Raw genomic sequence first — 23,611 nt, forward strand, 5'->3', positions numbered from 1 at the left:
CACACCAGTCACTCACACAGTCAGGTGGTAAGCTACAATGTAGCCACAGCTGCCCTAGACTGACAGAGGAGTGGCTGCCATTTCGCGCCTACGGCCCCTCTGACCACCACCAACATTCATGCACAATTCATACTCACTCATACAAGGCAGTGTGGGTAAAGTGCCTCAAATCAAATTTATTCTCAAACTGGTTTCTATTATTATTATTATTATTATTATTATTATTATTATTATTATTATTATTAACAGATCCCAATCAAGAGTCCCTCCAACACACTTCAGTGGGCGGAGCCCAAATTAGCATCAGCTGCTGCTTTACACGCGCGCGCAAACACGCGCACGAGTGAAATTGGGCGGTGCGGAGCCCTCGCAGCGCGTGCGCATGTTTTCATGGTGAAACGATGTTCTCACCGTCGTCATCATCATCATCATCATCACCACCACCATCACCACCGCTTTGCACAGACTGTGAGAACAACAGGGAGACGGAGCAGTGAGCATCATGGGGAAAGTGCAGGGCGGCATGAAATGCGTTAAATACCTGCTTTTCGTCTTCAACTTCATCTTTTGGGTGAGTCGGCTCCTCCAGCTGTTGGCATGGTTACCATTTGTATAATCAACACGATGTATAAATATATGTATTGCCTATGTTATTGCTATTTTAATATGGGAATGCTAATGGTTTGAATGGTTTAAGTGCGTTTGTGTTGAAATCATACCTCCGTGTTTTCCATTTTTTGCACCAAGTAAACGTTCACTTTATGCTTGATATGATTTAATGAACTTGTATTGACTGTGGAGGGGGAATCAGGCTGGTTTAAACTATCCCCTACTGTTGATTCACTCATTACCAGAATTTTCTAATCAATCTTTAATTACATATTTGATAATCATCATTTTAGTTCATTACCACAAAAACCAAATGATGCATCCTTTTAGTCTTCAAAAGTCCCAAATATGAGTCTATAGCAGCTGTTTTTACTGATAGTGAATTATATCTGATCACATCACACTTACAGTAGCTGTCCTACTATTCCCATGCTCTCTAATGCTTAGGCAGTATGTGCTGGGACTTAAATCTGTTTTATATCTGGAAACAGTCTGTGAATTTTTCAGAGATAAGATACAGTATGCGAAAAGACAAAACCAAAGTCTGTGCATGAAATGTGCAACTTTTATCACAGCAGGGACCACAAAAATGTGATTTTGTCTTATCTGAGGGGCATTGTCAATATTCATGACAGTAATTAGAATAATGATCAATTTGTGGGTATTGTCTGCATTTCTGTTGTGTGTTTTTGTCCTCGTTTTGTATTGTTATGCTATTTTGTTCATTTTGGTAGTCATTTTGTGTGTTTTTGGAGACATTTTGTGTATTTTTGTTATTATTTTGAATATTTTACAGAAAAAAAAAATCCTGTTTTCTTTTTTTTTGTTGTATATGTTCATGTAAGTTTTTCACTTTGGTTATTTAATTTTATATAGTTGTGTTGTTTTTTTTGTGTGTGTGTTTTCACTTCGTTTGGCCGTGTTTGGTGAGTCATTTTGCGTATGTTTCCTACATGTGGACCTCGGCCCACCAGATGCCTATATATGTCTGCTTTATATACCATCAAAACAATATTAATCTAAAAATGTTCAATAAACTAATTGAGTAGCCATTTTCCACCGATTCATCTCAGACCGATAGATACAGTACATTTCAACAATTGTGCATTACAGTTTGACAATGAGACCATGTACAGCAATTTATAAGATAAAAACATACTACATTTTTCTTGTAAGACATATATTTATTCATTTGTTTGTTTTCAAAATACATAGTTGGACTTTGGCTGTAATCTCTGCAGGTCCATAAATTAAATTTTTTAATTGAAATTTCTTCTTCCAGTTATCGAAATGCCATGTGAACAATGTACGGTACGCACCACCTGGGATTAGAGTAATTGGAGTTTCTGTGTTTACCCCATGAGTTAATGTGTGTTTACCTTGTCTGGAGTAACCTGGGATAACCTCAAGTTTCCCATGACTCTAAATAGAAGAAGGAAGTGTATGGATGAATAAAAATATACTAAATAACTATATTGTGTCACTAGAATCCAAAATGTACAGCTAATAAACAGATTTAAAGCACCTTTGTGCTGGGCACAGTAAGCTACACCTGTAGCTACAGCCAAAGGACATAAAATGAGCCACAATGGCAATATTAAGACAATATGATCATAATATAATGATAGACTTAAAACACAAATAATAAAGTCTGTCAAATCGAAACTAAAGCAGGTTTGAAACAATGTAAACTAAGGCTGTGTTTGAAATGGCACGCGTACTATGCACTACAAACCCAATGAGTTTCTACTGTCTACTACATAGTAGAAGCATGGTTAGGATGGTGACCTTTCCCACTGAAGTATACTTCCGAGTTTCCCAATATGCATTTCGGTCCTACAACAACAAAAACCTGAAACACACTGAGGGTAAATATCTCAGTTGATTCTCCACCTTTGAAAGTTCTGAAATCATTTTAACTGAGAACGTGACAAAGTAGAATATCAACATGTGGTCATTTGAGCCATAAAAGTGGCATATACACATTTAATTCCGATATTTCAGACATTTTCCGAGACCCGCCATTGTGCTAGTGCTGAGCGATATAAACCAAAACTCATATCTTGATATTTTTTCTCAAAACAGTGATATATGATATAAATATTGATATTGCTATATCAAATAAAGTCAGATCCAAAGAACAATTCTGGGTAAAATTTACTGACGCAAAATGCCACAGAGGCACATTTATTAACAAACAGCTGCATAATATGTGCCAATTTTGGCTTTTTCTCCTTTAAGGGACAGCACGTGTGAGTGAGTTCTGTAGTGTGGCTTGTTCAGGGGAAGGTCTGGGTTATAGGACGCACTCAGTGATCATCTAACTGTGATTTTCATGCTGTTCTGAGAAGTAGCAAAAGCACCAACTCCTAAAACTAGTATTTTAATAAAAAATGAGCTATAAAAAATATATATATCGATATAGGCGATATTGTAATTTTTTCTATCGCTGAAATAGAAAACTCGATATATCCTGAATCTTGATATACTGCCCAGCCCTACATTGTGCTACTGATGAAACTTCCTGTTAACTTCCAAAACAAGAGGCCTTTTTACAAAAGGGTTAAAAATAAAACTAATGGAAGACAGGAAGAGATGCTTTTGTTTTGAAAAGGGAATGTTTGATTTTTAACTTGAAGTCGGTCCCAGGACAATTTTACGTTCATTGGATGGTTGAGTATGACTAGTGTGCATCTAGTATACGTCTGGGTATTTCTCGCATACTCAATCTTTTGATACTATCTAATGTGCACTCACTACATACTGACGTTGACGTCAAACTTAGCATGAGTAGTACGTTAGTATGCTATTTCAAACAGCCTACGTCTCTAAATAGGGACTAGACACAAATACTTGACTAACTTGACTAAAATGATTCAGTCGTAAAGAAGCATTGAGTTGTGGCTGAGTCTAACATTTACGCCAATCACTGAATGAATGAGTGAGACTCTTAGAGCTGCTTTGAATAGTCTCTGCTTCCTAAAATGAAGACTTTAATCACTCCAAGTGACAGCAGACTCTTTGTTTTAGCAGTTTTTTGGGAGCGAAGGCAGAACTCGTAGTGTGATCCCTGCCAAAGGGATTCTACAGTTCATTTTTGGGTGAAGTGCCAATAAGCAGCCGATGCCAGTGTGAGTTACATCACCCAGGCACTGTGTGGAGGGATGGGCTGAAACGCACAATGGCCAAAAGACCCTTGGTTCTGAAACTTGATTTGATACGTTAATGATCCTGCATGGAGATTTATGAGCAGCCCTCACGAAGAGGAGCCTTCAAAAATAAAGAGATTGAAGATTAAAACAGAGGTTATACGTGACACAAAGTGGTTCAAATTTTTATCCTGGAGAAAAGTTTTTTGACAGTCCTTCAGTTGCTCGAAAACAAAAGAAGCCACAACATCGCTTGGCAGGAGCTGCTTAGGAATAAATAGAAAGAGGGACTGGCTGTGAGCATCAATACACTTGTACAGATAAGACAAAGAACACGGAGCCATCTGCAGAATTTTAATGATCCGCAAGTTACAGGAAGAGAAAAACTAGTGTTAATTATGAACTGTGGAGGTACTTCTGGACAAAGGGCAGTTAGAGAACTGTAATCAAATCAAAAGATTTAAAAAGTTTTTAAAAGTAGATGTGAAACTAACTTGGTTGTGACATTGGTTTTATGATTATTTTTTGATCCTCAGCTGTCGGGCCTGTTGGTGCTGGCTGTGGGATTGTGGCTCCGGTTTGACCCAGAAACACTGGAACTCCTGACGGGTGATGAAGCCCCCGCCTCCTTTTTCATCGGTACGCCAGAAGTCCTGCACACTCACTTTGCATCAGCAGAAATATGACACAAATCCATAAGTTTAAATACGTTTACATTAGTATAAACAAGTGTACCTAAGTATAAATAAGACAATTTGGCCACAAAGCTATGGGGCGCCGATTGTAGAGTTGCACATGCTAAAATAAACAGCAGCTTTTTTGCAACATTTAGCAACAAACCACATTTAAAAAAGTTACATTTGCAGCACTATTTGTGAAATGTGATATTTTTTCTCTCGTAAAAATATAATGTCAATGTTTAATCTAAATGTTAAATATTAAATATAAATGTTACATTTAAATATACATTAAATGCTAAATCTAAATGCTAAATGTTCAATCTAAATGTTAAATGTAAATCTTAAATGTTAATTGTTAGATCTAAATTCAAATGTTAAATCTAAATGCCACGGGTGAAACTAAATATTTACCAAATTCACCGGGAGTACCAAAATAACACATTTAGAATTTACATTTATATTTAAATGTAATGTTTAGATTTAACATTTAGATTCATATTTAACATTTAGATTCATATTTAACATTTAGATTCATATTTAACATTTAGATTCATATTTAACATTTAGATTCATATTTAACATTTAGATTCATATTTAACATTTATTTTTATGAGAGAAAAAAAACATCACAAATTACATAGCCCAAAGCTGATATGTAAAGTTGTTTACTGAAGGCCTAAACATTTTTGAGCCCCGAAAACCCAACAAACTTTTTTTTTTTCCGATTTTGTGGGTCTGACATGTCCACCAGATAAAATATATAGCAGATTTTTTTTTTTTATTCTGAGACAGTAGCTGGAGCTGTGTTATTATACCAAATTTCAGTTTCCTATGTGATATAGTTCCTGAGATATTGGAAGCTGAAAATGGAAGAAAAATAAGGATGTGCAAAAATGGACACACATCCTGCTCACTAAATTGACCAAACTAAAAATGTACACTGTGCCGATTGAATATTCACAGAAAAATGGCCCAAAGTGTGCAGGATATCCTGAAAATTTGTTGAAATTACCTCATAAAAATCATAGATTTAAATGTGATGAAATATTTGAATTCTAGTGTTTTGGTTGCAATGCAATCATTGTTTTTTTCTGGTGACGTTGTGAGGGAATGACTCCTTCCTTCTTTATGAAGATGTTTCCAGAGCTGAAGGTGTGACCTCCTCTACACAGCAAGCATAATAGAATCCTAACCACAGCTGTTTTTGTTTTGTTTTTTTTTTTCATTTGAGGTCCTTCACTCATGATACAAGTGGTTACTAATAATGCTGTGGGCTGAAGTACAGGCTGCAAATGGCCGTTAATGATGGAAATGAACCATTAGTGATCTGTTTTAAGTGTTTTGGAGACAGGGCATGTTAGCTAGATTACATTTGTGTGAAGCCTGAGTCTACAGTGGAGTGGACACATTAATGATCATATATGACTTTTACTTCCTGCTACAACCAACCTATAATAATGAATTAAAAAAATAATAATAATAAATAAAAAAAAAAAACATGAAGAAAAGAAGAAGCTCACTTAAAGCAGTGATTCCCAACCAGGGGTACACGTACCCCAAGGGTAACAGGAGTGCATTGCAGGGAGTACCTGGAAACAGTTCTCAATTAATTGTAAAATATTTGGAAAATGTTAGTTGCTTTTTTGGCTAATTTTTTGACAAATTTACAACAAACTAACATTAGTATTGCTCAATAAAATACTGTCCTTCTTGTAATTTATTGACATACAAAAATGTACCTCAAATATGTTTAAATGTAGATATATGTAAGAAAAATATTACAAATAAAGTAAATGGGCATATATACTATATATATGCCCATTTACTTTATTTGTAATATTTTTTTAAAAAAACCCACAACATTATGTTTCATACTGTCCATAACCAGTGCCATTTTAAATACTAATGATATTTAGTCATTTTGAATTAAATATAACTGATATTTCTCTCTCTCTCTCGCTCTTTATTTATTTATTTTTTTACTACACGATTCAACATTTCTAAAAAAACAAATGTTGCTAGCTGCTACCTTTTATACTTGGTTTATTTCATGTCAACTGAGTTTTACCATTCCAGACAATATAGGTTTATTTAACAATAAATTATCCTGGACACGGAGACAAAAAACAAAACAAAATAAACAGAAAGAGAAGAACTCAAGGCGAAAATGCAAACCTTACTTAAAGTACTCTATCAAGCATCTCCAGCCAAGTCTCCAACACAACCTCAGATACCAGTTGCATACAAACAGTGATAAATGGCTGTACACCTGTGTAGAGAAACAAATGCTATATTTATAGCTGTTTGTACTCAGCTGTCTCTGCAAAGCTCCAAAGAAAACACAATAGCAGTGGATTGAAACGTAAAGTTAGCAGCACAAACAGGCGTCAGTGTTCCACAGTCCACACAAAGAGTCTCTCTCTTTGTCTCTGCGTAGGAGCAGATGATTAGAATGAAGCCTGTTCCTGTTGCAGACATTTAGAGCATGACCTAACATGGGGACTTGAGCTCATCAGCTCCCAGCTCAGCTTCCATGGGACCAGCTGCCTCCCACAGGACGTTAGTGAGTGGGACGGGAGAGTGACAGGAGGAAGTGCTCACGCTCTTTAGGAACAGGAAGGATAATGGCCTGTCTATGAAATACGTCACTGTCACATGCAGCTTTGTCAATCATTTTAAATTGTATTACATTAAACATGGCGATAAAATAACATTTTCCATTTATTCTAAAGTTGTCTGTTTTATTCTTGCATGTTAAAACAAATGGTAGCGCTTAGTTTCAGTTTTAAACATAAAGGTGACATGACATGACACCTGTCATTAGCATGAATAAGGTGTCAGTAAGTGTCATTACCCTAACCCGTAAACCTAACCCCTAACCTTACCTAACTAGATACCTCACCGAACCCAACGAAACGCCAACATAGCTCCAAATGTGTCATTATTTAGTGAAAAACACTTCGTGACAGTTTAATGACAGCCTTCATGACACCTTATTCATGCAAATGACAAATAATGACAGCGTAATGTCAGCCTTATGTAAAGTAAAGTGCTACCGAACAAACAAATTAACAATTCACGATGAAAAAAAAATTTCATCGTGATTTTTTTTTTCTTTAATGCTTCTATATTTTTATTATAAGTATAAATAATAACTTTATGACTTTATGATGTATATAGTTCTAAGAATTATTATTATTATTATTATTATTATTATTATTAATAATAATAATGTTGTTTACCATTAACCCTTTTTTCCTCATAGTGCCATTAAGTTTCCCCGTCATAGGTAGATTGTAAAAAGAATGACCAATGAAGCAGCCTAAACCTATAGCAGCAAAACTTTTTATTTTAGTCATATCTAAAATTAAAGGAATGGTTAAGAATTTTCTGAATGTGAATCTTTCATGATCTATGATTCATAATTTAAAGTTTTAAATTCCATTCGTTATCATTCGATAAGAAGGCTGATGAGTATGGGAATTAAATAATATTTTTTTCACTAACTATCAGGGTGCGACCTGTTTATAGATTAGGTAAACTGCGTCAACAAAAATAAATCATCCACATGTTAGAGCACCTGTGTCAAACTCAAGGCCCGGGGGCCAAAACCGGCCTTTTAGAGCATCCAATTTGGCCCGCAAGAGGAAGTAAAAATGATGAAGAAAACATTAATTATTGTGTAAATTACTTTAAAAAAAAAACTCACTTTCAGCAACTCCACAATATTTCCTTTGTTTCTATCACATGAATGCAGTCATTTTGGAAAATAATCTGAATTTCTTCACAAATCTTGCAATTTCTCACAAACAGTTCCACAAAATTCCTCCAAATTACACAAATTGGCAACAAAATCAATAATGTTTTTAAGTGAATTGAACTGATATTGAAAACAAGGGCGCAATAATGTTAAGGTTGTTCTTTTTTCCCCACTTGAGGTCAAACTCGTCCATATTTGTCCCCTGAACAAAAATGAGTTAATATTACCAGCAACACACAAAACGACAACAAAGATACGCTAAATGAGAGAAATACACAAGATCACTACAAAATACACAAAAATAACAGTGAAACATACAAAATGACATAATAAACTGCCAAACGACACCAAAAACACACACTGTGATAGAATCATTTAAAGAATACCAAAAGCACACAAAATGACACCAAAAACACACAAAATGATGACAGAAATGATCTTGATTAGAACATGAAATGAAAATACAATAAAATAATAATATAAATCTATTCAATAGCCACTAAATACTGTTTAGTTCCACATGTTTACAAAATGTGACTCTTTAAAATGTGTGTTATCACTCATTCATTCCATCATTATGCTATTAAGTCAGACAAAGGGGAGTACTTGGAAACTTCCAAAGTAAGAGAAAGGAGGTACTTGAGCCAAAAATGATAAATTACAGGAACTTTTCTCAAATCTTGATGATGTTCCTTCTTTAATTAATAAACAAAGTTTCACCTCCAGCTAATATAATAATAATAATAATAATAAGGCAGTGTAGTGTTGCTGCTTCTGTGTTCTCAGCATGTGAACACTCACTACATTTGTATATGAGATCAGGAACATGTGTTTACACTCTGTATTCTGTTTCAAATGTTGAACTAAAAGAGAATATTAATATGATTATGAACCAAGGTTTATATATATTAAACCCAGACAACACACTTTGTTGAGTGTGTTGAGCTTGTTGTTTCCTCCTCCTTTGTTCTACAGTAGGAAAACAACAGCTTGCGTTGGCCCCGTGTGGATTAATTACATTGCTGTGTTGGTTGCTGTGTGTGTCACTGATGAGGCCCCTCAGCGTAGACTGCAGGGACCTGCCCCAGTGTATGGTTACAGTGCAGAGGGTTCACTATAGTGAGCACTGGGAGAAGCATGGAGAGGTGACGTCAGGCAGACAAGAAGAGGAGCTGATATTGTGGTGATAAAGCCAAACAGTAATTAGATTTAGTCCTTTGACAAGACAGATGCCATCTATTTTAGTACTGGAACCAATCAGAGTGAGGGAAACTGGAAACCAAACTAAGTGCAGACTTGAGTTCATTATGTTTTATAGCTTCATCTGCTAAAGGCATTTTAGACAACTGGTCCCCTTTTCCACAAGGTAATCAAATATATTCATTTTTTACAATAAAAGTTAAGGATAATGCAACCAAGAATGCAGATAACATTTAAAATAAACAAAAAAGAACTGTATTGTTGCACCCCTAGTACATACAGACGTACATCATGCTGTTGGACTCATGAACACCATGTAATCATGTAACTCGCTGCTTCAAACCCTGGTGATTTTTACATTCTCTACAAACTTTCCTTAAAGTCCTTAATAACCTGCAATGACGACATGTTTATTGTATATATATTATATTATTATCAAGAACGTATTATTGCATGCCTTATTTTTATTTTATTCTATTTTTATTTAATCTATTCTATTCTATTGTTTGCTATTGCACCTTTTTTAAGCACCCGTAAGCCATTCTGATTCTGATTAATTCTAACGTACATGTGTGCTCCTCAGAACCACGCACACATTGATGCTGTGATGATTAACGGTTGCTTTAAAGACGTGTTCTATGTTCCAATGCCGATACACAGCTTTAAACTTATTGGCTTCTGTTAATGTGATCAGTTTTTAATTTAAGTTAAAGCAAAAGGAACTAAAGCAGGTGAATCATTAGAGACAGTGGTTTATGCGTTCATACTCACAGAAGTCAGCCACCATTTGATCAGGTCACAGATTTTGTCACAACACCTGCGTACGTACAAGTACTCACTACAGGTACTAATGTACCTAACGATTCATCCATTAGATCGATTTATATTCCTATGATTTAGCTACAGTACATCGATCAGTGCTCATCAAGAATGTAAAACAGCATTAAAAAAAACAACACAAGTATCATCATGTCAGTGGTTCTCTAACTTTGACTTATTTCTGAATCCATGTACTGTACCTCCTTTTGTCCGGCTACAACATTTTGTTCAGAAAACTGAGGTTTAAGGGTGTAACGATTCATCCATTAGATCGCTGAATCGATTTATATTCCTACGATCTAACTACATCGATCTGTGCTCGGCAAGTTGTCCTTTCTGATAAAGAAAGAAAGAAAGAAAGGAAATGAAGTCCCAATTTTTCCACTAGGTGATCATATATAGATTTTTTCCAACAAAGGTTAAGGATAATGCAACCGAGAATGCTGATAATATTTTAAAAAAAAAAAACAAAAACAAAAAACAAAACCAAGAGCACAAACCTCCGCTAAGCACCAAATATCTGATGTTAAGATTTTTGTTTATTCAGACAACTTTTTTTTCCTGGAGATTTCCTTTTTTTTTTCCTGACAACTGCCTGTCTTACTCAGAGGCGTCTGCTGATTGCTTTGATGTGTCATTATGAGAAAAAGTTGGAAAAATAATTGTCTAAATAAATGAAAACCTTAACACAGGAGTGTCGAAAAAATGAATAATAATAAACACTGGTGAAGTTATAACGTACAGACCTACGGCTATTGTTTCATTAATCAAAGAACAACACCCTCCATGTCTGTTTTTTGTTGTTGTTTTTACTTTTACAAAATTATTTCAGCTCCATCAAACATGGATTTGGTTCTATTGCCACTCTTAGGTGAACGTGTAAACTGCAATCTTTGTTTTGTATTTTTTCCAGTAGAACTCAGATGAATTCTTCCATAATGTGTTGTTTCTTCCTCAGCTGTGTACATCCTCCTCAGTGCAGGCGGGCTGATGATGGTCGTTGGTTTCTTCGGTTGTTTCGGGGCTGTGCGGGAGTCGCAGTGTCTTCTTGCTTCGGTGGGTTAAAGATTTTATTATTTATTTATTATTATTTTTGTCATTTCTAAGTTACAACGACACATGATTTTAAAATATATATTTATATACACATGATTTAATCTAATTAAATTAAGAGTTGCATGATAATGATAGCTATATGATTAAAGAGTAAAAGAATAAAGGGACAATAAAACAGTATATCAAAAATCTTTAGTATGCTAACTTATCACTAGCACATGATACATTAGAAATCAACTACAAAAAAAGCAATAAAATATATACGATAATATATGGAGATTTACTTTTTTAAACATAATATGTAAGTAAACTATTTATGTTGGATTTTCTCTTTTAGGAAAGATGTAAAATATATGGGTTATAAATGAACCTCCTGTGTTACCTTAATATTATGCATTAGCTTAATATTTATTGAAATAATTCATAAATACATATTTAGAGAAAATGATAAAAGAATAAATCCAAAGATTTAACTTTAAAGTAAGTCATTAAATAATATTACAGTAACAGCAGTGCACTGTGGGATTTGTAGTTTTGGTTTCTGCCCTTCTCTCATTTTCAAGCTGTTGGCTCGCCCCACCATTAGCTGTTTGAGCTTAATATTATTAGATATACAAAATCTAATAGGAAAATAAATCCCTCCAAAACTTAAAAAGACAAAATAATGCCAGAAGTTAATGTTATTAAAAAATCTGCAATTTCCATATAAATGTTTTGTTTTTGTTTTGTTTTTTGTTTTTCCTTTTTGTGTTATGAAATACTAATAAATGTTATTATAATTCATTAAAAGCCACATTGTGTCTCCATAGTTCTTTGTCTGCCTTCTGATCATCTTTGGAGCTGAAATCACTGCTGGTGTGTTTGGATTCTTAAACAAAGAGCAGGTACAGTTTTATTATGATAATACAATATTGATATTACATCATTAATACTTTTTTACTCCAGATTAAAGGTCTTCTAGTTTCACACATACAAATCTTTGTGTCACTGTTGACAGATTTCTGAGGAAGTCCAAAAGTTTTACAGTGGCTCCATTGCTGATCCTACCAATGTGAACGCCACTGCAATCGCCTTAATTTACCACAAAACTGTGAGTGGAAGAGTCCTCTATGAATCCATGTTTTCACACTGAAAGCCTCTTTATGTGTGTGTGTGTGTTTGTGTGTGTGTAATATTTCCTGTATTTGTGTTGACAGCTGAACTGCTGTGGAGGCTCCACACCAGAGTCTGCTATTGCTCTGTGTGCAGACGTTCCAGAGGACACACCGGTAAACACACACTGTGACACTTAATGACCACACGGTGGCACCAAATACCAATGAAATGCTGAAGGCTCTCACTTTCTACCATAATTATTCATAAAATTATGAATATTAATCAACCAAAGCATTGAGTTCTCCTGTACGCAACAGTTCATTTCTGTGTGCGTTAGTTAGTGTAGTAAACATGAAATGAGAGAAAAATAAACAAAAGGACAACAAAGTAAGGGAAAAAACAGTAATGACAATTCACAGAACAAAAACACATAAAACCACAACAAGAACACACTAAATGAGAGGAAAAATATACAAAACAATGACAAAAATACACAGAATGACAGAAAAACACATGGAATGACATTCATAATACATAAAATGACTCCCAAAACACAAAGGTAGACAAAATGATTTAAAAACACACAAAACTACAACAAAAACATACTAAATGAGGGAAAAATGCACAAAACAATGTCAAAAATACACAAAATCCCTTTGTTCTTTCCTGTGTTAATGCTCAGGTTGGTCAATATTTTAATTTCTGTATTTACTTTTATTGTTGTTAGTTTCTTTTTTTTTTTTTTACATGTGTAGTTGTTTTAACTGTAAAGTGTCTGAGTTTTTCAAAAGCACCTATAAATAAAATTTATCATTATTATTGATGCGACAAGCGAGATTTCCGAGTGTGAAAAGGACAGTATGAGTTTTCACTTTGAAAAGATACTTTTCCGAGATACACCGTTCACTAACCAGGTCCATGATTATTTTTTATTAAGCTATTATTTTAATTCAATTACAAATTTGAAGGAAGTGCACAAGATGAACACTAAACAGGCTGGTAAGTGAAACAGCACTGATCAGATGATTGGTTGCTATTTGTCAGTAATTAGCTTTAGCCGCTAACTCAGCATTTCTACATTGGAGAACGATGCCACATTTCCGCAAAAAAATCTTTCAAAGAATCAACGCTCCAACGGATAAAATAATCTAAATCTCTGTCAGAATCATTGTCAGCCAAGGTGAGTTTATCCCTCTTGACCATTAAACTCACACGCGAGAACTGAACAAGAGCGAGATTTAGCCTCCGACCTACACTCTACTCGCCAAATACCCTTACCTTGGACTGGTCTTCCTGGACCCAAGGGTCCAAATGGTAGTTGATGTGCCATGGTTGGATGGTATCTAAATTATCCAGATTAATCTAATAAAGCATGTGTGGAACATGCGGCACAAACAAGCCTGATCTACTCAAAGATATTTCAATAATATGATGGAACTGGACCTAAAACCAGAGAAAGTACCGGTAGTTTGTAGCGACTCAGCATGTCTAATCATCTCTATCAATGATTTCTGTTGTTAGGACTGCCTGACTGCAATAGCTGAATTCTTTGATGAGAAGCTACACATCATTGGCTACATAGGGATCGGCATCGCTGGAGTTATGGTGAGAAACTACAATTATCTCATTGATTCAGAAATACATTTTTTGACAATTAATTTTAAATATAATAGATTTAATTTGTCACTGGACTCAATTCATTTCTAAGTTGTCAGGAAGCTCATTGGATTTTTCACTATTTTTAACCTAATTAGTATTAAAATTGAGTGTGTGCGTAACCACTGCTAGAATTAAAAGTGAGAATGGATGCCCCCTTGTGTATATATATATATATATATACAGTATATATATTTTTTTTTATTTATTTATTTTTTTTAACGTGTGAAACACGTGCAGTGTCAATATTGTTGACTAAACATTTCTGTAATAGTTTTTGTCGACTACATTTTTATTTAAGTGACAATAACAAGACTATGACAAAATACATGTGAACGAAAGCGGTGTCAAATATAGTAATATTTCCGTTAACTAATAAAAACGAAACTACAATTTCGTCACACGGGACGGAATCCGTTCAAAACGAGAGGTTTAGAAATGTTGACAATGATCTTGTAAATCTTCACGAAGACTAGTTGTGACATGTTGGGAGTATTTTATATGATGATGATGGTGATAATTAGTCCGTCTACTGATTTCAGGTGTTGGGAATGATCTTCAGCATGGTGCTGTGTTGTGCGATCAGGAATAGCAGAGAGGTGATTTAGCAGCTCCATCTCCACCTTCAGTGTGAGAACCAAACCACTTCTCATTCTCACACTAACCTCAGAGTCAATGTGGCCACAGAAGAGGAGGAACTGGGAAGTTACATCTCACCAGTTTTCTGAGCTCACACGGATGTGGTGGGTTCACATGTACAAAAACGGTAATAAGTCATCCTAGCTATTCCTGAGCTGTTTAATAACTTCACACCTTTAACACATTGACCTCATCAGCTCTGAAACACTCATTTCTGTCTCATAACACACGGCGTGTTTAGCTTCTAGAATTCTGCTGTAATTTACCACTTCCTCGAACATGTTTTTTTTATTTTATTTTTTTATTAACTTCTGTAGCTCTACAGACGCCACGACAAAGCCAACATTGCTGCTGTAAATAAGAAGTGCATTTCATACACACACCTTTACTTTTATTTATTCAGAGCACGATCAGTTCCTCTTTGGTCTAATTTCAATCCCTGCTTTGTGCATGCGTTCGTGTTTGGAGGACCGGCCTACCTTTGCAAAGTAAACCTCAGTGTTGTGCCTTTTTGATGTCACCAACTGCTAGACCAGGGGTTCTCAACTGGTCTCACCCTGGGACCCACATTTTGCCACGGTCATTAAATCGTAGCTGTTAAAAACACACACATATAATGTTTTTTAAAACATAATTTTATATATTTTCCTGTGCAACATGCATTTCAGAGCATGCCTGTCAAAAGAAAAGTCCAACATGAGAGACATTAAGTATTTATTTATTTTTGACCATCTATCCACGACCCACCCAGTACAGGTCCGCAACCCACCTTTGGGTCCCGACCCACCAATTGAGAATCGCTGAGTTAGAATATCTCTATCTTCTCTTCATCAATTTCTGAGAGAATAAACAATGTGATTGTGTTTTATATTATCTTGAGTAAAGCACAATTGAAGTCGTTAGATATGACTTCAACCCAAAGGTTTAGAAAGGTCTTATGATAAACGCTCGTTTTCTAAGCTAATGTGTGTTAAACTGCCTTCCCTGGTCTGTAACTGAGAGCTAGTTTGCTTCTTATCTCAGCTGCTTATTGGAATGTAATGTATGTTTGTGTGATATTTACAATAATGCGTAAAAGGTTTTTGTCTTGCTGGTAAAAACAATAAAAGTCTTTGGGTGTTTCTAAAGGTCTGTTGGCTTTCTGACTGAATTGTGAGCATGGATGGGGTCCATTATAATTGTAAAACAGGGCGAAAAACTTTCAGAGTGTCGAAATGAAGGTAAGGCTATAGTAAGGCATAAAAATGGCGAAAAATTTTAAAACACCTCAAAACGGAAGTAAGGCTATTTTAAGGCATAAAAACAGGGCGAAAAAGTTTAAAACGCCTCAAATCGAAGGTAAGACTATAGTAAGGCATAAAGAGGGGCGAAACATTTTCAAGCACCTCAAATCGGAGGTAAGGCTATAGTAAGGCAAAAAAAACAGGGCAAAAAAGTTTCAAACGCCTCAAATCGAAGGTAAGGCTATAGTAAGGCATAAAACGGCAAAAAAAAAATTCAAAAGCCTCAAAATGGAGGTAAGGCTATAGTTAGGCTTATAAAAGGGCAAAAAAAATTTTTTAACTCCTCGAAACGGAGGTAAGGTTATAGTAAGGCATAAAACAGGGCGAAAAACTTTCAGAGTGTCAAGATGGAGGTAAGGCTATAGTAAGGCAAAAAAAAAACAGCAAAAAAGTTTCAGAGCCTCAAAATGGAGGTAAGGCTTAAAAAAGGGCAAACAAATTGTAAACGCCTCAAAACGGAGGTAAGGTTATATAGTAAGTAATAAAAACGGGGCAAAAAACTTTCAGTGTCAAAATGGAGGTAAGGCTTAAAAAAACGGTGGAAAAATTTAAATGCCTTAAATCAGAAGTAAGGCTATAGTAAGGCATAAAAATGGCGAAAAATTTTAAAACGCCTAAAAATGGAAGTAAGGCTATAGTAAGGCATAAAAACAGGGCGAAAAAGTTTCAAACGCCTCAAATCGAAGGTAAGGCTATATATAGTACGGCATAAAAAACGGCAAAAAATTTTCAAACACCTCAAAATGGAAGTAAGGCTATAGTAAAGCATAAAGACGGCGAAAAAGTTTCAAATGCCTCAAAACAGAGGTAAGGCTATATATAGTACGGCATAAAAAATGGCAAAGTTCCAGAGCCTCAAATTGAAGGGAAGGCTATAAGGCTTATAAAAGGGCAAAAAATAAAAAAATAAACTCCTCAAAACAGAGGTAAGGTTATAGTAAGGCATGAATACAGGGCGAAAAACTTTCAGAGTGTCAAAATGGAGGTGTCACGGCAAATTTGCGGTTGACCTCATTTGGAGACATGATTTATTGCTCTGGTTGAGTGATGGAGTCCAGGCGAGGCATTGATGATTTTATAAAAAAGGTTTATTATAAAACTAAATAAAAAAGAGTACAAAGATGGACAAAATTAGTGACCGCCCGGGCGGACGTCCGATGATCGAGTGGCACAGTTCTAACTCAAAACGTATATACCCCCTAAGTCCCCCTCCCTCCTCCCCCCAGGAGATAAGAGGACAAGGTGGAGGTGAAAGAAGAGGGTGAAAAGAGACAGTTTCTTCTTTAGGTAAAAAAAAACCAGTTCTCTGGTATCTCCTGATTGTCGTGAGTGTTGGAGGTGTGTGCGTGTATGGTGTTTGTGTGTATGAATGGATGTGTATTGGGTGTGTATGTGTGACTTTTTATTTTGGGTGATTTTTGTTTTTTGTCATTTTTTGTGCCTTATAGCCTTTTTAGCTCAGTTTAAGTATGTGCATTACATTTGCAGTAGTTTTTAGGGTCTAATGATGGTCCTAACTCAATTTTTTTTGGAATTTTTTTTGAAAAAAATGCCTTGCTATAGCCTTACTTTTTATTTTGGGTGATTTTTGTTTTTTGTCATTTTTTGTGCCTTATAGCCTTTTTAGCCCAGATTAAGTACGTGCATTATATTTGCAGTAGTTTTTAGGGTCTAATGATGGTCCTAACTCAATTTTTTTTTTTGGAATTTTTTTGAAAAAAATGCCTTGCTATAGCCTTACTTTTTATTTTGGGTGATTTTTGTTTTTTGTCATTTTTTGTGCCTTATAGCCTTTTTAGTCCAGTTTAAGTATGTGCATTACATTTGCAGTAGTTTTTAGGGTCTAATGATGGTCATAACTCAATTTTTTTTTTGGGAATTTTTTTGAAAAAAATGCCTTGCTATAGCCTTACTTTTTATTTTGGGTGATTTTTGTTTTTGTAATTTTTTGTGCCTTATAGCCTTTTTAGCCCAGTTTAAGTACGTGCATTATTTTTGCAGTAGTTTTTAGGGTCTAATGATGGTCCTAACTCAATTTTTGTTTTTGGAATTTTTTTGAAAAAAATGCCTTGCTATAGCCTTACTTTTTATTTTGGGTGATTTTTGTTTTTTGTCATTTTTTGTGCCTTATAGCCTTTTTAGCCCAGTTTAAGTACGTGCATTATATTTGCAGTAGTTTTTAGGGTCTAATGATGGTCCTAACTCAATTTTTGTTTTTGGAATTTTTTTGAAAAAAATGCCTTGCTATAGCCTTACTTTTTATTTTGGGTGATTTTTGTTTTTTGTCATTTTTTGTGCCTTATAGCCTTTTTAGCCCAGTTTAAGTACGTGCATTATATTTGCAGTAGTTTTTAGGGTCTAATGATGGTCATAACTCAATTTTTTTTTTGGGAATTTTTTTGAAAAAAATGCCTTGCTATAGCCTTACTTTTTATTTTGGGTGATTTTTGTTTTTGTAATTTTTTGTGCCTTATAGCCTTTTTAGCCCAGTTTAAGTATGTGCATTATATTTGCAGTAGTTTTTAGGGTCTAATGATGGTCCTAACTCAGTTTTTTTTTGTGGAATTTTTTTGAAAAAAATGCCTTGCTATAGCCTTACTTTTTATTTTGGGTGATTTTTGTTTTTTGTCATTTTTTGTGCCTTATAGCATTTTTAGCCCAGTTTAAGTACGTGCATTATATTTGCAGTAGTTTTTAGGGTCTAATGATGGTCCTAACTCAATTTTTTTTTTGGGAATTTTTTTGAAAAAAATGCCTTGCTATAGCCTTACTTTTTATTTTGGGTGATTTTTGTTTTTTGTCATTTTTTGTGCCTTATTGCCTTTTTTGCCCAGTTTAAGTATGTGCATTATATTTGCAGTAGTTTTTAGGGTCTAATAATGGTCCTAACTCAAATTTATTTTTTTTGAATTTTATTGAAAAAAATGCCTTACTATAGCCTTACTTTTTATTTTGGGTGAGTTTTGTTTTTTGTCATTTTTTGTGCCTTATAGCCTTTTTAGCCCAGTTTAAGTATGTGCATTATATTTGCAGTAGTTTTTAGGGTCTAATGATGGTCCTAACTCAATTTTTTTTTCATGGAATTTTTTTTGAAAAAAATGCCTTGCTATAGCCTTACTTTTTATTTTGGGTGATTTTTGTTTTTTGTCTTTTTTTGTGCCTTATAGCCTTTTTAGCCCAGTTTAAGTACGTGCATTATATTTGCAGTAGTTTTTAGGGTCTAATAATGGTCCTAACTCAGTTTTTTTTTTTTGGAATTTTTTTGAAAAAAATGCCTTGCTATAGCCTTACTTTTTATTTTGGGTGATTTTTGTTTTTTGTCATTTTTTGTACCTTATAGCCTTTTTAGCCCAGTTTAAGTATGTGCATTATATTTGCAGTAGTTTTTAGGGTCTAATGATGGTCCTAACTCAATTTTTTTTTTTATGGAATTTTTTTTTTAAAAAAATGCCTTGCTATAGCCTTACTTTTTATTTTGGGTGATTTTTGTTTTTGTAATTTTTTGTGCCTTATAGCCTTTTTAGCCCAGTTTAAGTATGTGCATTATATTTGCAGTAATTTTTAGGGTCTAATAATGGTCCTAACTCAATTTTTTTTTTGGGAATTTTTTTGAAAAAAATGCCTTGCTATAGCCTTACTTTTTATTTTGGGTGATTTTTGTTTTTTGTCATTTTTTGTGCCCTATAGCCTTTTTAGCCCAGTTTAAGTACGTGCATTATATTTGCAGTAGTTTTTAGGGTCTGATGATGATCCTAACTCAATTTTTTTTTTGGGAATTTTTTTGAAAAAAATGCCTTGCTATAGCCTTACTTTTTATTTTGGGTGATTTTTGTTTTTGTAATTTTTTGTGCCTTATAGCCTTTTTAGCCCAGTTTAAGTATGTGCATTACATTTGCAGTAGTTTTTAGGGTCTAATGATGATCCTAACTCAATTTTTTTTTTGGGAATTTTTTTTGAAAAAAATGCCTTGCCTTACTTTTTATTTTGGGTGATTTTTGTTTTTTGTCATTTTTTGTGCCTTATAGCCTTTTTAGCCCAGTTTAAGTATGTGCATTATATTAGCAGTAGTTTTTAGGGTCTAATGATGGTCCTAACTCAATTTTTTTTTTTATGGAATTTTTTTTGAAAAAAATGCCTTGCTATAGCCTTACTTTTTATTTTGGGTGATTTTTGTTTTTGTAATTTTTTGTGCCTCATAGCCTTTTTAGCCCAGTTTAAGTATGTGCATTATATTTGAAGTAGTTTTTAGGGTCTAATAATGGTCCTAACTCAATTTTTTTTTTTTTGAATTTTTTTGAAAAAAAAATGCCTTGCTATAGCCTTACTTTTTATTTTGGGTGATTTTTGTTTTTTGTGCCTTATAGCCTTTTTAGCCCAGTTTAAGTACGTGCATTATATTTGCAGTAGTTTTTAGGGTCTAATGATGGTCCTAACTCAATTTTTTTTTTGGGAATTTTTTTGAAAAAAATGCCTTGCTTTTTATTTTGGGTGATTTTTGTTTTTGTAATTTTTTGTGCCTTATAGCCTTTTTAGTCCAGTTTAAGTATGTGCATTACATTTGCAGTAGTTTTTAGGGTCTAATGATGGTCCTAACTCAATTTTTTTTTTTGGAATTTTTTTGAAAAAAAATGCCTTGCTATAGCCTTACTTTTTATTTTGGGTGATTTTTGTTTTTTGTCATTTTTTGTGCCTTATAGCCTTTTTAGTCCAGTTTAAGTATGTGCATTACATTTGCAGTAGTTTTTAGGGTCTAATGATGGTCCTAACTCAATTTTTTTTTTTTGGAATTTTTTTGAAAAAAATGCCTTACTTTTTATTTTGGGTGATTTTTGTTTTTTGTCATTTTTTGTGCCTTATAGCCTTTTTAGCCCAGTTTAAGTATGTGCATTATATTTGCAGTAGTTTTTAGGGTCTAATGATGGTCCTAACTCAATTTATTTTTTTTTAAATTTTTTTTGAAAAAAATGCCTTGCTATAGCCTTACTTTTTATTTTGGGTGATTTTTGTTTTTTGTCATTTTTTGTGCCTTATAGCCTTTTTAGCCCAGTTTAAGTATGTGCATTATATTTGCAGTAGTTTTTAGGGTCTAATGATGGTCCTAACTCAATTTTTTTTTGGGAATTTTTTTGAAAAAAATGCCTTGCTATAGCCTTACTTTTTATTTTGGGTGATTTTTTTTTTGTAATTTTTTGTGCCTTATAGCCTTTTTAGCCCAGTTTAAGTATGTGCATTACATTTGCAGTAGTTTTTAGGGTCTAATGATGGTCCTAACTCAATTTTTTTTTTGGGAATTTTTTTTTGAAAAAAATGCCTTGCTAGCTTACTTTTTATTTTGGGTGATTTTTGTTTTTTGTCATTTTTTGTGCCTTATAGCCTTTTTAGCCCAGTTTAAGTATGTGCATTATATTTGCAGTAGTTTTTAGGGTCTAATGATGGTCCTAACTCAATTTATTTTTTTTTGAAATTTTTTTGAAAAAAATGCCTTGCTATAGCCTTACTTTTTATTTTGGGTGATTTTTGTTTTTTGTCATTTTTTGTGCCTTATAGCCTTTTTTATCCCAGTTTAAGTATGTGCATTATATTTGCAGTAGTTTTTAGGGTCTAATGATGGTCCTAACTCAATTTTTTTTTTAGGAATTTTTTTGAAAAAAATGCCTTGCTATAGCCTTACTTTTTATTTTGGGTGATTTTTGTTTTTGTCATTTTTTGTGCCTTATAGCCTTTTTAGCCCAGTTTAAGTATGTGCATTATATTTGCAGTAGTTTTTAGGGTCTAATGATGGTCCTAACTCAGTTTTTTTTTTGGGAATTTTTTTGAAAAAAATGCCTTGCTATAGCCTTACTTTTTATTTTGGGTGATTTTTGTTTTTTGTCATTTTTTGTGCCTTATAGCATTTTTAGCCCAGTTTAAGTATGTGCATTATATTTGCAGTAGTTTTTAGGGTCTAATGAATGGTCCTAACTCAATTTTTTTTTTCTGGAATTTTTTTGAAAAAAATGCCTTGCTATAGCCTTACTTTTTATTTTGGGTGATTTTTGTTTTTTGTCATTTTTTGTGCCTTATAGCCTTTTTAGTCCAGTTTAAGTATGTGCATTATATTTGCAGTAGTTTTTAGGGTCTAATGATGGTCCTAACTCAATTTTTTTTTTGGAATTTTTTTTGAAAAAAATGCCTTGCTATAGCCTTACTTTTTATTTTGGGTGATTTTTGTTTTTTGTAATTTTTTGTGACTTATAGCATTTTTAGCCCAGTTTAAGTATGTGCATTATATTTGCAGTAGTTTTTAGGGTCTAATGATGGTCCTAACTCAATTTTTTTTTTGGAATTTTTTTGAAAAAATATGCCTTGCTATAGCCTTACTTTTTATTTTGGGTGATTTTTGTTTTTTGTCATTTTTTGTGCCTTATAGCCTTTTTAGTCCAGTTTAAGTACGTGCATTATATTTGCAGTAGTTTTTAGGGTCAAATGATGGTCCTAACTCAATTTTTTTTTTGGAATTTTTTTTGAAAAAAATGCCTTGCTATAGCCTTACTTTTTATTTTGGGTGATTTTTGTTTTTTGTCATTTTTTGTGACTTATAGCCTTTTTAGCCCAGTTTAAGTACGTGCATTATATTTGCAGTAGTTTTTAGGGTCTAATGATGGTCCTAACTCAATTTTTTTTTTGGAATTTTTTTTGAAAAAAATGCCTTGCTATAGCCTTACTTTTTATTTTGGGTGATTTTTGTTTTTCGTAATTTTTTGTGACTTATAGCATTTTTAGCCCAGTTTAAGTATGTGCATTATATTTGCAGTAGTTTTTAGGGTCTAATGATGGTCCTAACTCAATTTTTTTTTTTGGAAATTTTTTTTGAAAAAAATGCCTTGCTATAGCCTTACTTTTTATTTTGGGTGATTTTTGTTTTTTGTCATTTTTTGTGCCTTATAGCATTTTTAGCCCAGTTTAAGTACGTGCATTATATTTGCAGGAGTTTTTAGGGTCTAATAATGGTCCTAACTCAATTTTTTTTTTTTGGAATTTTTTTGAAAAAAATGCCTTGCTATAGCCTTACTTTTTATTTTGGGTGATTTTTGTTTTTTGTCATTTTTTGTGCCTTATAGCCTTTTTAGTCCAGTTTAAGTATGTGCATTATATTTGCAGTAGTTTTTAGGGTCTAATGATGGTCCTAACTCAATTTTTTTTTTAGGAATTTTTTTGAAAAAAATGCCTTGCTATCGCCTTACTTTTTATTTTGGGTGATTTTTGTTTTTTGTCATTTTTTGTGCCTTATAGCCTTTTTAGCCCAGTTAAAGTACGTGCATTATATTTGCAGTAGTTTTTAGGGTCTAATGATGGTCCTAACTCAGTTTTTTTTTTGGGAATTTTTTTGAAAAAAATGCCTTGCTATAGCCTTACTTTTTATTTTGGGTGATTTTTGTTTTTTGTCATTTTTTGTGCCTTATAGCATTTTTAGCCCAGTTTAAGTACGTGCATTATATTTGCAGGAGTTTTTAGGGTCTAATAATGGTCCTAACTCAATTTTTTTTTTTTGGAATTTTTTTGAAAAAAAATGCCTTGCTATAGCCTTACTTTTTATTTTGGGTGATTTTTGTTTTTTGTCATTTTTTGTGCCTTATAGCCTTTTTAGTCCAGTTTAAGTATGTGCATTATATTTGCAGTAGTTTT

At 33.6% G+C, this 23,611-nt stretch overlaps 1 protein-coding gene across 1 annotated transcript; it reads left to right on the forward strand.

The window, feature by feature from the left end:
* The first annotated feature begins 357 nt into the window (after positions 1 to 357).
* On the forward strand, positions 358 to 15,316 carry LOC114463587 (tetraspanin-2-like). The gene is made up of 8 exons (XM_028447235.1): positions 358 to 571; positions 4,295 to 4,397; positions 11,176 to 11,273; positions 12,083 to 12,157; positions 12,271 to 12,363; positions 12,470 to 12,541; positions 13,890 to 13,973; positions 14,567 to 15,316. The coding sequence occupies exons 1-8, from the start codon at positions 503 to 505 to the stop codon at positions 14,630 to 14,632; spliced, it is 660 nt and encodes a 219-aa protein (XP_028303036.1). The 5' UTR covers positions 358 to 502; the 3' UTR covers positions 14,633 to 15,316.
* Positions 15,317 to 23,611: the final 8,295 nt, after the last annotated feature.

The sequence above is a fragment of the Gouania willdenowi genome, chromosome 5, assembly GCF_900634775.1.
Source record: "Gouania willdenowi chromosome 5, fGouWil2.1, whole genome shotgun sequence".
Lineage (NCBI taxonomy): Eukaryota > Metazoa > Chordata > Actinopteri > Blenniiformes > Gobiesocidae > Gouania > Gouania willdenowi.